Below are 16,543 nucleotides of genomic sequence, written 5' to 3'. Positions count from 1 at the left end.
AGATTCCTCAAGAAATTAAAAATAGAGCTTCCCAATGACCCTGCAATTGAACTACTGAGTATTTACCCCAAAGACACTGATGTAGTGAAAAGAAGGGTCATCTGTACCCCAATGTTTATAGCAGCAGTGGCCACGGTTGCCAAACTGTGGAAAGAAACAGGATGCCCTTCAATGGACGAATGGATAAGGAAGATGTGTTCCATATACACTATGGAGTATTGTGCCTCCACCAGAAAGGATGAATATCCAACTTTTGTAGCAACATGGACGGGAATGGAAGAGATTATGCTGATTGAAATAATCAAGCAGAGCGAGTCAATTATCATATGGTTTCACTTATTTGTGGAGTATGACAAATAGCATGGAGGACAAGGGGAGATGGAGAGGAGAAGGGAGTTGAGGGAAATTGGAAGGGGAGGTGAACCATGAGAGACTATGGACTCTGAAAAACAATCTGAGAGTTTTGAAGGGGCGGGGGGTGGGAGGTTGGGGGAACCAGGTGGTGGGTATTAGAGAGGGCACGGATTGCATGGAGCACTGGGTGTGGTGCAAAATCAATGAATACACTGTTACACTGAAAAGAAATAACAAATTAAAAAAAATAACAAAGGATTCTAAAACTAATATGGAACCACAGGAGACTTTGAAGAGCCCAAACATTCTTGAAAAAGCAAAGCAAAGTGGAGGTGTGAAAATTCCAGACTTCAAGTTATATTACAAATTTGCAGTAATAAAAATAGTATGGCAGTGGCACATAGTATTGGCTCATACATCAATAGAACAGAGTAGAAAATCTAGAAATATACTTACAATTATATGCTCAATTGTTAACAAAGAAGGAGCATATATTCAATGAGAAAAAAAAAAGATAGTCTCTTGATCAAATGGTATTGATAAAACTAAGCAGCTACATTCAAAAGAATGAAACCAGACCACTTTTTTACACCACAAACAAAATAAATTCAAAATGGCTGAAAGAACTAAATGTGAGACCTGAAACCACAAAAGTCCTAGTAGAGAGCAGAGACAGTAATGTCTCTTACATCTGCCACAGCAAAATTTTTATAGGTTTGTCCCCTGAATCAAGGGAAATAAGCAAAAATAAACTATGGGACTGCATGAAAGTAAAAACTTCTGCACAGTTAAGGGGACAGTTAAGAAATCTAAAAGGAAACCTATGTGATGGAAGAAGATATTTGCAAATAACATGTCTGATAAGGGTTAGTATCTGAAATACATAAAGAATTGATGTAACTCAACACCCAGGAAAAAATTACAACTAAAAATGGGCAGAAGACATGAACATTTATTTTCCCAGAAATTTCTAGATGACCAACATAAACAAGAAAATATACCCAACACCTTTCATCAACTGTGACATACAAATCAGAACCACAATGAAATATCAACTCATATCTGACAGAATGCCTAAAATCAACAACACAAGAAACAACAGGTGTTGGCAAGGATGTGGAGTAATTGGAACCCTCTTACACTGTTGGTGGGAATATAAACAAGTGTAGCCACCGTGGAAAACACTATGGAGGTTCCTCAAAAAATTAAAAATAGGGCTATCATATGATCTAGTAATAGGACTATTGGAGGATTTACCCCAAAAATATAAAAACACAAATTCAACGAGTTACATACACCCCTGTGTTTATTGCAATATTATTTACAAAATAATGTTGCAAAAAATTATGTTATGAAAAATAACGTTGTAAAAAAGCCAAAATATGGAATCAACCCAAATGAAAACAAATAGCTGAATGGATAAATAAGAAGTGGTATATACATGTATGAAATATAATATTATTCAACCATAAAAATGATTTTTTTCCATTTGCAAAGGCATGGATGGAGAAAGTGAGTAAGATGTTAAGTGAAATGGATCAATTTGGAGGAAAAAAAAATACCATACGATTTCACTAGTATGTGGAACTTAAGAAACCAAACAATTGAGCAAAAGACAAAAATGAAAAAAAAATAGGAAATAGACTCTTTTTTAAAAGATTTTATTTATTTATTTGACAGAGATCAGAAGTAGGCAGAGAGGCAGGCAGAAAGAGAGAAAGAGAGAGAGAGAGAGAGAGAGAGGAGGAAGCAGGCTCCCCACTGAGCAGAAAGCCCAATGCGGGGCTCGATCCCAGGACTCTGGGATCATGACCTGAGCTGAAGGCAGAAGTTTTAACCTGCTGAGCCACCCATCCAACGCAGGAAATAGACTCTTAAGTATAGAGTACAAACTGATGGTTACCAGGGGTGGAGATGGATGAAATAAGTGATGGGGATTAAGGAATGCATTTGTTGTGATGAACACAGGGTGATGTATGGAAGCGTTGAATCACTATATTGTACACCTGAAACTAATATAACAATTTATGTTAAGTATACTAGAATTAAAACTTTAAGCTGAATTTAACTTTACCTCACAATCCTACAACCATGCCCCTATATATTTATCCAAAGGATATTTATGTACTAATAAAACTGTAGAAGGATGTTTATGGCAGGTTTATTTTTAGTTGCCAAAATCTGGAGGGGACCAAGATGCTCTTTTGTACATGAGTGGGTAAATAATTATGGTACATGAAGAAAATGGGATATTATACAGCAATAAAAGGAAATGATCTAGCCACAAAATCACATGGAGAAAATTAAATGTATAGTACTAAATAAGAAAAGCTAATCTGAATAGGTTGTATATTGTATGATTCCAGCTACATGACATTCTGGGAAAGTAAAAAATATGGAGACAATAAAATGATTATTGAAAACCTCATCTGATGGGGGTTAGGGGACAAAAATGGGCAGGGTATGATGTAGTTTTGGGGTAGGACAAATGCTCTGTGGAACATTATATGATGAATGTATGTCATGTGTTTTTCCAAATCCATAGATGTTAAACACTAAGAGAATCCCTAATGTAAACTATGAACTTTGGATTAATCATAAGGTTTCAGTGTAGGTATATCTTTGTTAAAATATGTGATTCTGATGACTTATATTATTACTCAGGAAGGTTATGAATTTGTGGATGTGGTTGTTATACAGAAAATTTCTTTATTCCCTATCAATGTTTTAACCTAAAACTGTTCTAGAAAAAAATGGGGGAAAATACTAAGAAATAATGTGTGTAAAATTGTAGATGATAGGTATTATTAAAAATGCAAAAAAAGAACAACCTCTGCAGTGACATTTTCATGGCATTATTTCTTAGACTGTATATAATGGGATTGGAGGTTGGAGGCCCCATTGTGTAGAATATAGAAATTAAAAGGTCACTAATGGAAGGAATCCTTGAAGTTGGTTTCAGATAAGCAAAGATGTCAGTGAAGAGAAATAATACAACAACCAGATGTGGAAGGCAAGTACAGTATGCTTTTGACTGACCTTCTGTTGATGGAATCTTTTTCACAGTGGAAAAGATGTTCACAAAGGAAATTATGATGTAAATAAAACAGCAGATATCCAACACCACACTAATGAGAATAGGTACAATTTCTTTCATTAAATTTTCTGAGCAAGAAATAGCCAGTAACTGGGGGATGTCACAAAAAAAAAAAAAAAACTGATGGATTATGTTAGACCCACAATAGGATAAAGAGAAGGTACCAACTGTGTGCATCAGAGCAATCAGACTCCCACCCAGCCATGATATGGCTGTCAACTGAACACACATGTCTTTTTTCATGATGATTTCATAGTGCAGGGGGTGGCATATGGCAGCATAATGATCAAAGCACATTGCCGTCAGGAGGTGTAGTTCTGTAGTTGCTGAAAAAACCAACATAAAGACCTGGGCAAACACAGCCAGTGAGTGAAATGGAGTTACTATGAGAAAAGGAATTGGCAATAGATTTGGGAATGGTGACTGAAATTAGGCAGAGATCCCCAAAATATAAATTTTTCACAAAAAATAGTACATGGGGGTGTGGAGATTCTGGTCCAAAGTTGTGGTCATGATGATGAGAATATTGTCCATCAGAGCACAGAAGTAAATAAAAAAGAAGAGCACTAAGTGAAAAATGCATATATTTTTGTTGGTAGAACATCCCATGAGGATAAATTCTGTCACAATTGTGAGATTTGTTGGTATTGGAGGCATAATCTGTATAAAAATAGGGTAATAAAACATCATCACCAATTTTTTCAATATTGAACATAAAATGGGTTTCTAAATATGGCAATCATGCAAACAATCAAAAACAAATTACTTTCGTTTAGGTCCTACTCACATATTGATCATCAATTATTACTTGGATAATACTGTTTTCTTGAACCACTTTAGTTTCAATTCATGTAAATATGCCATTATTATGTTGTCCACATGTGTCCTGTGAAAAGTCCTGAAGTATTGAAAATCTAACTGACTTTGTCAAAACCTGAACAACAGTCTATCCTCCCTGTATCTTTCAGTAAATTCAGAGTGACAGACCAACAACTATTAAATTGTGTCTCAGTTATAAGGTCATTTAATCACATCTCCTGAAAAACAAAACTTGTTTCAGCTTACTTTCAGGAATGAAAAGTAAACAATTTTTAGGGAAAAAAAAGATTACTGACTTTCTGAAAACTATGAAATCTTTAACCTCCCTACTGTCTAAAAAACACACAGTTTAGAGGGGTTCTTATATTTAAAAAATGATAGATTAAGTATAAATAATCTAACTTTTTTCTCATTAATAATACCCAAATTATTTATCATAAAACTATATAGTTTATCAGAGTCAATAGTCTCTCATTGTTCACCTCACCTTCCAATTTCCCTCAACTCCCTTCTCCTCTCTAACACCACTTGTACTCCATGCTATTTGTTATGCTCCACAAATATGTGAAACCATATGATAATTTACTCTCTCTGCTTGACTTATTTCACTCAGCCACATCTCTTCCAATCCTGTCCATGTTGCTAAAAAGTTGGGTATTCATCCTTTCTGATGGAGGCATAATACTCCATAGTGTATATGGACCACATCTTCCTTATCCATTCATCTGTTGAAGGGCATCTTGGTTCTTTCCACGGTTTGGTGACCGTAGCCGTTGCTGCTATAAACATTAGGGTACAGATGGACTTTCTTTTCACTACATCTGTATCTTTGGGGTAAATACCCAGTAGTGCAATTTCAGGGTCATAGGGAAGCTCTCTTTTTAATTTCTTGAGGAATCTCCACACTGTTCTCCAAAGAGGCTGCACCAACTTGCATTCCCACCAACAGTGTAAGAGGGTTCCCCTTTCTCCACATCCTCTCCAACACATGTTGTTTCCTGTCTTGCTAATTTTGGCCATTCTAAGTGGTGTAAGGTGGTATCTCAATGTGGTTTTCATTTGAATCTCCCTGATGGCTAGTGATGATGAACATTTTTTCATGTGTCTGATAGCCATTTGGATGTCTTCATTGGAGAAGTGTCTGTTCATATCTTCTGCCCATTTTTTGATATGATTGTCTGTTTTGTGTGTGTTGAGTTTGAGGAGTTCTTTATAGATCCTGGATATCAACCTTTTGTCTGCACTGCCATTTGCAAATATCTTCTCCCATTCTGTGGGTTGCCTCTTTGTTTTGTTGACTGTTTCCTTTGCTGTGCAGAAGCTTTTGATCTTGATGAAGTCCCAAAAAATCATTTTCGCTTTTGTTTCTGTTGCCTTTGGAGACATATCTTGAAAGAAGTTGCTATGGCTGATATCGAAGAGGTTGCTGCCTATGTTCTCCTCTAGGATTCTGATGGATTCCTGTCTCACATTGAGGTCTTTTATCCATTTTGAGTTTATCTTTGTGTACGCTTTAAGAGAATGGTTGAGTTTCATTCATCTACATATAGCTCTCCAGTTTTCCAAGCACCATGTATTGAAGAGACTATCTTACTTTCCCCTGTATATTTTTTCTTGTTTTGTCAAAGATTATTTGACCATAAAGTTGAGGGTCCATATCTGGGCTCTGTACTCTGCTCCACTGGTGTATGTGTCCATTTTTATCCCAGTACCATGCTGTCTTGGTGATCACAGCTTTGTAGTAAAGCTTGAAATCAGGTAACGTGAGGCAGCCAGTTTTATTTTTGTTTTTCAACAATTCCCTAGTGATTCGTGGTCTCTTCTGATTCCATATACAATTTTAGGATTATTTGCTCCAACTCTTTGAAACATACCGTTGGAATTTTGATCGGAATGGCATTAAAAGTATAGATTGCTCTAGGCAGTATAGATGTTTTAACAATGTTTATTCTTCCAATACAAGAGCATGGAATGGTCTTCCATCTTTTTGTTTCTTCTTTGATTTCTTTCATGAGTGTTCTGTAGTTCCTCGAGTACATATCCTTTACCCCTTTGGTTAAGTTTATTCCCAGGTATCTTATGGTTCTTGGTGCTATACTAAATGGAATCGATTCTCTAATTTCCCTTTCTGTATTTTCATTGTTAGTGTATAAGAAAGCCACTGATTTCTGTACATTGACTTTGTATCCTGCCACGTTGCTGAATTATTGTATGAATTCTAGAAGTTTGGGGGTGGAGTCCTTTGCGTTTTCCATATAAAGAATCATGTCATCTGTGAAGAGAGAGAGTTTGATGTCTGCATTGCCAATTTGGATACCTTTTATTTCTCTTTGTTGTCTGATTGCTGTTGCTAGGACATCTAATACTATGTTGAACAAGAGTGGTGAGAGTGGGCATCCTTGTCGTGTTCCTGATCTCAATGGGATGGCTGCAAGCTTTTTCCCATTGAGGATGAAATTTGCTGTGGGTCTTTCATAGATAGATTTTATGAAGTTCAGGAATGCTCCCTCTACCCCTATACTTTGAAGCATTTTAATCAGGAATGGATGCTGGATTTTGTCAAATGCTTTTTCTGCATCAGTTGAGCGGACCATGTGGTTCTTCTCTCTTCTCTTATTGATTTGATCTATCACATTGATTGATTTGCGAATGTTGAACCATCCTTGTAGCCCAGGGATGAATCCCTCCTGGTCATGGTGGATACTCTTTTTAATGTGCTGTTGGATCCTGTTTGCTAGGATCTTGTGGAGAATCTTAGCATCCATATTCATCAGTGATATTGGCCTGAAATTCTCCTTTCTGGTAGGGTCTTTGCCTGGTTTGGGGATCAGGGTAATGCTAGCTTCATAGAAAGAGTTTGGAAGTTTTCCTTCTGCTTCAATTTTTTGAAACAGCTTCAGGAGAGCAGGTATTATATCTTCTTTGAAAGTTTGGTAGAATTCCCCAGGGAATCCGTCAGGTCCTGGGCTCTTGTTTTTTGGGAGGTTTTTGATCACTGCTTTAATCTCGTTACTAGATATCAGTCTATTCAGGTTGTCAATTTCTTCCCGGTTCAATTTTGGGAGTTGATAGTTCTCCAGAAATGCATCCATTTCATCTAGGTTGCTTAGCTTATTTGCATATAACTGTTGGTAATAACTTCTGATGATTGTTTCTACTTCCTTGGTGTTAGTTGTGATGTCTCCCTTTTCATTCATAATTTTATGATATTGGGCTTTCTCTCTTTTCTTTTGGATTAGTGTGGCCAATGGTTTATTGGTCTTACTGATTCTTTAAAAAAAACAGCTTCTAGTTTCATAGATACATTCTACTGTATCTCTGGTTTCTACCTCATTGATCCCTGCTCTAATCTTAATGATTTCCCTTCTTATGTGTGGAGTTGGTTTGATTTGTTGTTGAATCTCCAGTTCTTTAAGGTGTAGAGACAGATGGTGTATTCTGGGTTTTTCAATTTTTTTGAGGGAGGCTTGGATGGCCATATATTTTCCCCTTACGACCTCCTTTGCTGTATCCCATAGGTTTTGGACCAAAATGTCTTCATTCTCATTGGTTTCCATGAATTCTTTAGGTTCTTCTTTGATCTCCTGGTTGATCCAAGCATTCTTAAGCAAGGTGGTCATTAGCTTCCAGGTGTCTGAGTTCCTTCTGAACTTTTCCTTGTGATTGAGCTCCAGTTTTAAAGCATTGTGATCTGAGAATATGCAGGGAATCATCTCAGTCTTTTGTTACGGTTGAGTCCTGATTTTTGACCCAGTCTGTGGTCTATTCTGGAGCTGATTCCATGTGCACTTGTAAGAATGAGTATTCCATTGTTTTAGGGTAGAATGTTCTGTATATATCTATAAGGTCCATCTGGTCCAATGTGTCATTCAATGCTCTTGTTTCTTTATTGATTTTCTGCTTTGATGATCTGTCTATTTCTGAGAGAGGCATGTTAAGATCTCCTACTAGTAATGTATTCATATCAGTATGACTCTTTTTCTTGATTAACAGTTTTCTTATGTAATTGGCTGCTCCCATATTGGGGGCATAGATATTTACAATTGTTAGATCATCTTGGTGGATAGTCCCTTTAAGAATTATGTTGTGTCCTTCTGTATCTCTGACTCCAGTCTTTAGTTTAAAATCTAATTTATCTGATATGAGAATCACTACCCCGGCCTTCTTTTGAGGCCCATTGGCATGAAAGATGCTTCTCCAACCCTTCACTTTCAGTCTGGGTGTATCTTTAGGTTCAAAATGGGTCTCTTGTAGACAATATATGGATGGGTCCTGTCGTTTTATCCAATCTGCAATCCTGTGTCATTTTATGGGTGCATTTAGGCCACTCTCATGGAGAGTGATTATTGATAGATACATTTTTATTGACATCGTGTTAACTTTGAAGTCTTTCTTTCTGTAGATTGTCTCTATATTTCTGTTCAATGCTCTTCTTAGGATTTTTCCTGTTTTATAGAACCTCCCTTAATATTTCCTGCAGTGTCGGCTTGGTGTTTGCGTAGTCTTTAGAGCCTTGCAGGTCTTGGAAACTCTTTATCTCTCCATCCATTTTGAATGTCAGTCTTGCTGGATAAAGTATTCTTGACTGCATGTTCTTCTCATTTAGTGCCCTGAATATATCTTGCCAGCCCTTTCTGTCTTGCCAGGTCTCTGTGGACAGGTCTGACGTTATTCTGATGGGCTTTCCTCTGTAAGTAACGAGCCTCTTTGTCCTAGCGGCTTTCAAGAGATTATATCTACAATTATGATTCCTCATTTTGACTATCAAGTGCCTTGATGTTTTTCTGGAATCTATAATCTTGTGTGGAGACCGTTCACCCTCTAGTAAATGAACGCTGGGTCCATTCGCTAGATTGGGAAAATTTTCATGAAGGACTTGTTCCACTATATCTTCTAGACTTCTTTCTTTCTCCTCCCCTCCAGGGATTCCAATAATTCTGACGTTGGAACGTTTCATGGCATCATTTATTTCCCTGATTCTGTTTTCGTGGCTTCTAAGCTGTTTGTTCCAGGCTTCCTCCTGATCCTTTCTATCTGTTAGTTCTCTAGATCACTAATTCTATCTTCTGTCTTAGTTACCCTAGCTTTGAGAGAATTTACATTACATTGGAACTCATTGAGAGCATTTTGAACCTCATCCCTGGTAGCTTTCAGATCTGTCCTAACATTGTGAACATCCACTCTGGTCACTTTCATTTTGCCCCTAATCAATTCCATTTGGTCATCCATCGCTTTCTCCAACCTAGCTATTGCCTGGATAATTGTTAGCCTGAATTCTCTTTCCGACATATTGTCTATGTTGATAGTCATTAGCTCTGTTGCAGAAGGCCCATCCTCTGTATTTTTCTTCTGTTGGGCATTCCTCCTCCTAGTTATTTTGGTGAGAGATGACTGAATGGATGTAGCTGGATGTATCGACCGTGGTGCAGTCAAAGTGCACCCTGGAACACTTCTTAGCAGTCAGGATTCCCCACCCAAATGAGAGATAAAAGAAAAGAAAAAGAAAAGAGAGAGAAAGACAGGAAGTAAGGGAAGATAAAAGAGAAGGTTCAGCCCAAATGGGCCCGAAGGTAAGATTTATGAAATATACGAACAAAACAGACAAACTAAAACCCTGATAAAAGTATATGACAAGAGGAGAAAAAAAAAATATATATACAAGCAAATAAAGGAAGAACCTTGTCAAAAAGAACCCCAAGTATAAGATTTATATACTATCAGAACAAACACAAAAACACAGAAATACTGGCAGAAGAAAAAGATGGGAGACTGGTAATAAATTCTCAGTGTGGGCGACGAAGGTTGTTTTGATTCTTCCTGTATTTATCTTGATATCTTTGTTAAAGGACTCATCTTTCCTGAGATAAAGGGGGATTAAAAATTGGTTTACCTATAGGGGTAGCATTGATTCAGGAACAGGGATTACCTTGAAGTTTAACTCTATATGAATATTAGAAAAAAATTAAAAAGGAATAAACTAGAGTAAACTAAACTAAAATAAAAAAAAATAGAAATTCAAAAGAAAAACACAGGTGTATGTTTCAAAAATTTAGGTTAGAAGGTTATTATGGAAGATGATGTACTAGACATCTCACTCTGATGGTAAATAGGTTAAAAAATTATCTTTATAAAAAAATGAACTAGAATAGTGGGGACGAGTTAAAAATAATAGTTTTCCTGTGAAGTAGTGGTGGTTATTCTCTTGTCGTCTTTTTTTTTTTTTTTTCTTTCCTGCTTGGTTTTTTGGGGGAGGGGCCTGCCACATGGGTTTTCAAAAGTCAATGATGTTCCCTGGGTTAAGTCCTCCCATCCCCCTCAAGGGTGTGGGCTCTGAGGCAACCGAATTTTTCAGGCTTTTGTTCTTTGGAGGTTTTTATGTTTGTTCACTTTTTTTTTCCTCTCGCCTTGACCGCTTTTGATGGTTTTTGTAGGTTTAGAGGAAAGCAAACGGCACCCTGACCTTCCTCTCAGAGAGAAGCCTCAGTCTGGCTGCAGAGCCCAAATAAATTCCCCCTGGCCGCTGGCAGAGCAGGTTCAGAGTCGCAGTCCCTGGGGATGCAGGATCTTCTGCTTGTACCCAAAACCACAGCAGCGGCGGCTGTCTGGGAAGCTCTAGATCACCAGAGAGGTTCCAAACAGTGATCACACACTGAATTTTTCCCGCTGGCCCGGGCTGGGAGTGCCTGGTCTTTCTGGGTCTAAGAGTGCCCGACTTGTGCACACCTCTCTCAGGGGAGGGTGAGGGTCCTGCACCCGCAACTCAGGCTCTGGTGGAATGGCATGGGTCTAAGAGTTCTGTGCTGGGCCTTCACGCACCTCTCTCGGGGGAGGTTGAGGGGCGCACATATCCCAGGCTCTGTAAGCAAGGCTCAGTGTTCTGTCACCTGGTGAGGCTCCCACCCCCTCTCAGAAGCCATACCCCATGAGTTCTTGGCATGCTGGTAGCTCAGGGACCAACACCTGGTTTCTCCGCCACACTCTCTCTGGCTCAGTGATAGGGGAGTCTGTCCTGGGTCCGGGGTCTTAAGCTCCGATCCCTAGCTGCCCCGATTCCCACAATTTCCTCCCACAATCCTTTGCTCTGAGTGCTTTCAAACAGACTCCAAGCTAATGCTGGTCCCCAGATGCAGGGCACTCTCGTGTTGGGGTATTACTTTCCAATTGGTTGCCTCTGGTGGCTCCCTCCCCCTTTTGTTTATCTTCCAATATTAGTCCGACGTTCCCACTCCGCTTTACCTGCCCACTGGCATCTTTTGCCCCTGTAGAGATCCAGACATGTATAATTCTGATCTCGGGCTGTTTTCATGGGTGATTGGAGTTCTTTGGTAGGTAATCAGCTCACTTTAGGGTACAGGTTGAAAAGTTGCCTCCTCCTACTTCCCCGCCATCTTGTCTCCCCCTCCTAGAAGAGTATAGTTTAAATCAAATATTCAATGAATTTTTAAAAATTAAAACTAGTAAAACTCAAATATTGAAAATTAACATAAACATTTTAAAAGAAAGGAAACAAAAACTTCACATATATATGTATATGTGTGTGAGTGTGTGTGATTGTGTGTATTATATATATTGAATATATATATATAGAAAAAAAGATAGAAAATTATATATATATATACATATATATATATAGTTAGAAAATAAAATAAGAAAGAAGAAAAAAGGAGGAAGTATATCTTAATAGTAATATCTAATTTTATTTTTTCAAATCTAAAATATTTCATTTGATGTGTTCAAGAAGAACAAATAATCTCAGATAAACATAAATGTGCAAGTTAAGTGTATGATATATTTTTTGAAGCCCTCTAGATTCACTATTTATCCTTACACAGATGATGTTCTGGAGTCTAAACTACTTGAACTACATCAGTTCACTGCCCAAGGCATATGTTTGGATATAACCAATGAAAGGAATTTGGACTATGACAGATAAAGATAATTAAGTGCTGTACAAATGTTAATTATTCAACTTTCTTTTCATAGAGGTACCTCCAGCTGGGCAGATTAGATTCTCCAACTGAAGATAGACTGGTTGAATGAATTAAAAACAGTGGCACCTTTGGTAGTTTATACCTCTCCAGGAATGCATCCATTTCTTCCAGATTATCTAATTTGTTGGCATATAGTTGCTCATAATATGGTCTTTTAATTGCTTGCATTTCTTCAGTTTTGGTTGTGATCTCACCTCTCATTCATGATTTTATTTATTTTGGTCTTTATCTTCTATTTTTGATAAGTCTGGCCAGGTGGTTCTCTATCTTACTAATTCTTTCAAATAACCAGCCCTTATTTTCATTGATCCATTCTTTTGGTTTTATTTCATTGATTTCTGCACTCATCTTTGTAATTTCTCTTCTGCTGGCTTTACACTTTATTTGCTGTTCTTTCCTCCCCTCCTGTATGTGTAGGGTTACTTTGTGTATTTGCGAACTTTCTTGTTTCCTTTTTAATGATCTTTATTTATTTGAGAGAGAGAGCAGAGCAAGAGAGAGAGAGAGAGTGAGAAAGCATGAATGTGGGGGAGAGACAGAAGGAGAGAGAGAATCAGGCTCCCCACTGGACAGGGAGAGTGCTACAGGGCTTGATCCCAGGACCCTGATGTCATGACCTGAGCTGAAGGCAGACACTTAACCAACTGAGTCACCCAGGCACAGAAAACCTTTCTTGTATCTTGAGAAAGGCTTGTAGTGCCTTATACTTCCCTCTTAGGACTGCCCTTGCTACATCCAAAGATTTTTGAAGAGTTGTATTTTCATTTTCATTTGTTTCCATGTTTTTTTTTTTTTAATCTTTAATTTCCTGGTTAACCCATTCCTTCCTTAGTAGGATACTCCTTAACCTCCACATATTTGAGTTTTTTCCAACTTTCCTCATATAAATGTGTTCTAGTTTCAAAGCATTGTGGTCTGAAAATATGCAGGGAAAGATCTCAATCTTTTGGTAGCAGTTGAGACATGATTTTTGATGCAGTATGTGATCTACTCTGGAGAACGTTCCATGGAACTTGAGAAGAATGTGTATTCTGTTGCTTTGGGATATAATGTTCTGAATGTATCTGTGAAGTCCATCTGGTCCAGTGTATCATTCAAAGTCCTTATTTCCTTGAAGATTTCGGCTTAGATGATCTGTCTATTGCTGTGAGGGAGATTGAAAGTTCCCTATTATTTAGATGAGTTTCTTTGATTTTGTTATTAATTAGCTTACAATTAGCTGCTTCCATGTTAGGGACATAAATATTTACAACTTTCTTGTTGGATAGGCCCTTTAATTATGATATAGTTTCATTTCTCATCTCTTATTATAGTCTTTGGCTTAAAATCTAGTTTGCCTGATATAAAGATTGTGACCCCAGCTTTCTACAGAGTTCCATTAGCATGATAAATGGTTTTCCACCCCCTAACATGAAAAAGTCCATCACTGGACATCAGGAAAATGCAAATCAATATCGCAATGAGATTCCATATAACACTAGTTAGAATGGCTAGGATAACAATCCAGGAAACAAGATGTATTAGTGAGGATGCAGAGAAAGGGAAACCCTCTTAACACTGTTACTGGGAATGCAAGCTGCTATAGCCACTCTGGAAAACAGTATGGAGGTTCCTCAAAAAGTTGAAAATAGAGTTGCCCTATAACCCAGCAGTTGCACTACTGGGTATTTACTCCAAAGATACAAATGCAGTGACCAGAAGGGGCACCTGCACCCCGATGTTTATAGAAGTACTGTGCACAATAGTAAAACTATAAAAATAGTCCAGATGTCCATTGACAGATGAATGGATAAAGATGGGATATATATGATAGCCCTCAACAAAAAATGAAATCTTGTGGGATGCCTAGGTGATTCAGTGGGTTAAGCAGTTGCCCTCAGCTCAGGTCATGATCTCAGAGTCCTGGGATCAAGTCCCGCATCAGGATTATTGCTTGGCAGAGAACCTGCTTCTCTCTCCACCTCTGCCTGCTTCTCTGCCTGCTTGTGTGACCTCTCTCTCTTTCTGGCAAGTAAATAAATAAATAAATAAATAAATAAATAAATAAATAGAATCTTTTAAAAAATGAAATCTTGCCATTTACAACAATGTGGGTGGAACTAAAGGGTATTATACTAAGTGAAATAAGTCAATCAGAGAAAGGTGGAATACAAGAAAAAAGGCAGAGGATCACAGATGAAGACAGGAAAAAATGAAACAAGATGAAACCAGAGAGTGAGACAAACTATAAGAAACTTTTAATCTTTGGAAACAAACTAACGGTTGCTGAAGGCGAGAGGGTAGGGGGATGAGGTGGCTGGGTGATGGTTATTGGCGAGGGTATGTGTTGTGGTGGGTGTTATGTAAGACTGATGAATTCCAGAACTGCACTCCTGAAACAAATAATACATTATATGTTAATTTAAAAATAGCACTGCACACTTAAAAATGGTTAAAATGGCAAATTTTATGTACACATACGTTTACTATAATAAAAATATTAAGATAGATGAATGAATAAATAAAATACAATAGCAACAAGAACTAACTTTATTCTCTGTACGATGAAATCACTTCAGCCTTAAGAACACACATAGACTAAAAAAGAAGATATGGAAAATGATTTACTATGGAAAAGAAAAGAAAGAGAACAGGAAGATCTATACTTAGATCAGACAAACACTTTAAATGAAAAACTATCATGTTTTGTTAGCCAGCATAACTTTTTAATGTAGTGTGAGATTCATTAGTTGCATATAACAATGAGTGCTTGAACAAAATAAATAAAAATAAATAAATAAATAAATAAATAAAAATATTATGCTAATAATTACAATCAATCAATAATTATCACAAATGATAAAGAATGCTACATAAAGATAAAGGGGTATATTAGCCAGTACACTATCACCATTGTTAGTATATTAACACCCAATATCAGGAGCTTAAGTATATAAAGCAAATATTAAATGACCTGAAAAGGAAAATAAAAACCAACGCAGTAATAGTAAATAATTTTAATATTGTACTTTCAACAACAAATATATTATACAAACAGAAAGTCAGTAATATAATAGTGGATTTGAACTACTCTGTAATAATTAACCTAGCTAACATATACAAAATATTCCTTTCAATAGGAGCAAAATATATATTCTTATGAAGTATACAATAAATATTCTCCAGGTTGGGCTAATGTGGTAGGACACAAAAGAAAAATAAAACAAAAAGTCTTAATAAATGTATAGCTTTTAAATGTATCAAGGTCCTTTACTAACCACAGTGCTATGAAACTATATAAATAATAGGTGGAAAATTGGAAAATTTAGAAATATTTTACAATTAACTCTCTTTAAGGACCAATGGATCAAAGAGGAAATCAAAGGAAAAATCTTTATCCAAATGAAAATATAACAAAGCTTTTAAGATGCAGAAAAAGCAATTCTAAATGAAAAATTTATTGTAATAAATGCCAATATTAAAAAATATTTATCTTAAATAAACAACCTAAATTTATACCTCAAGCAACTATAAAAAGAAAAACTAAACCCAAATTTAGTTGGAAAAATGAAACAATAAATACCACAGTAGAAATAAATGAAATATATAGTAAAAATTAATGAGATAATTGAGTTATTTTAATGATAAACAAAATCTACAAGCCCTTAGCTAGACAAACTAAGAAAAAAAAGTGAAGATTTAAATATGTAAAATCAAAAATCTTAAAGGAAAATACAACTGAAACAACAGAAATAAAATTAAGAATAAGGGCCAATTATAAATTATTTTACAATAGAAGAAACCTAAAAAAATGTGCAAATTCCTACAAACTTCCAATCTAATAATTCTGAATCAAGATAAAATAGAAAATTTGAACGAGTTAATATCAAAGAGATTGAAACAGTAATAATAATAATAAAAACAACCAATGAAAGTTCAAGAGCAGAAGGTTTTAAAGATGAATTTTACCTAAAATTTTTTAAAAGAATAAATACATTAGTGCTTGGGTGGCTCAGTCAGTTAAGCATCTGCCTCTGGCTCAGGTCATGATCCCAGCATTCTGGGATTTAGGTCACATTGTGCTGCTTGATCAGCGTAAAGTCTGCTTCTTCCTCCCCCTGCTCTTTTGTTCTCACTCACTCTCTCTCTCCCTCCTTCTCAAATAAATAAATAAAATCTGAGAAAAGAGAATAAATACAAATTCTTTTTTAAAATCTTACACAAATAGAAGTGAGCATATTAACAAACAATTCTATGAAGCCAACATTTGCCCTGTAAGAAACCAGAGAAAGACACCAAAAAA

The 16,543-nt window shown here is 36.5% G+C and overlaps 1 protein-coding gene across 1 annotated transcript; it reads right to left on the bottom strand.

The window, feature by feature from the left end:
• Positions 1 to 3,081: 3,081 nt before the first annotated feature.
• Positions 3,082 to 4,108, bottom strand: LOC116859262 (olfactory receptor 14A16-like). Its single transcript, XM_032844371.1, is given in 4 exon segments — positions 3,082 to 3,097; positions 3,186 to 3,805; positions 3,807 to 3,920; positions 3,923 to 4,108. Coding segments are annotated over 4 exon segments (936 nt in total).
• Between the last annotated feature and the right edge of the window lie 12,435 nt (positions 4,109 to 16,543).

This window comes from Lontra canadensis, unplaced genomic scaffold (genome assembly GCF_010015895.1).
Source record: "Lontra canadensis isolate GAN:19392208 unplaced genomic scaffold, GSC_riverotter_1.0 scaffold152, whole genome shotgun sequence".
Classification (NCBI taxonomy): domain Eukaryota; kingdom Metazoa; phylum Chordata; class Mammalia; order Carnivora; family Mustelidae; genus Lontra; species Lontra canadensis.
This window is presented reverse-complemented; position numbering and strand designations above follow the sequence as displayed.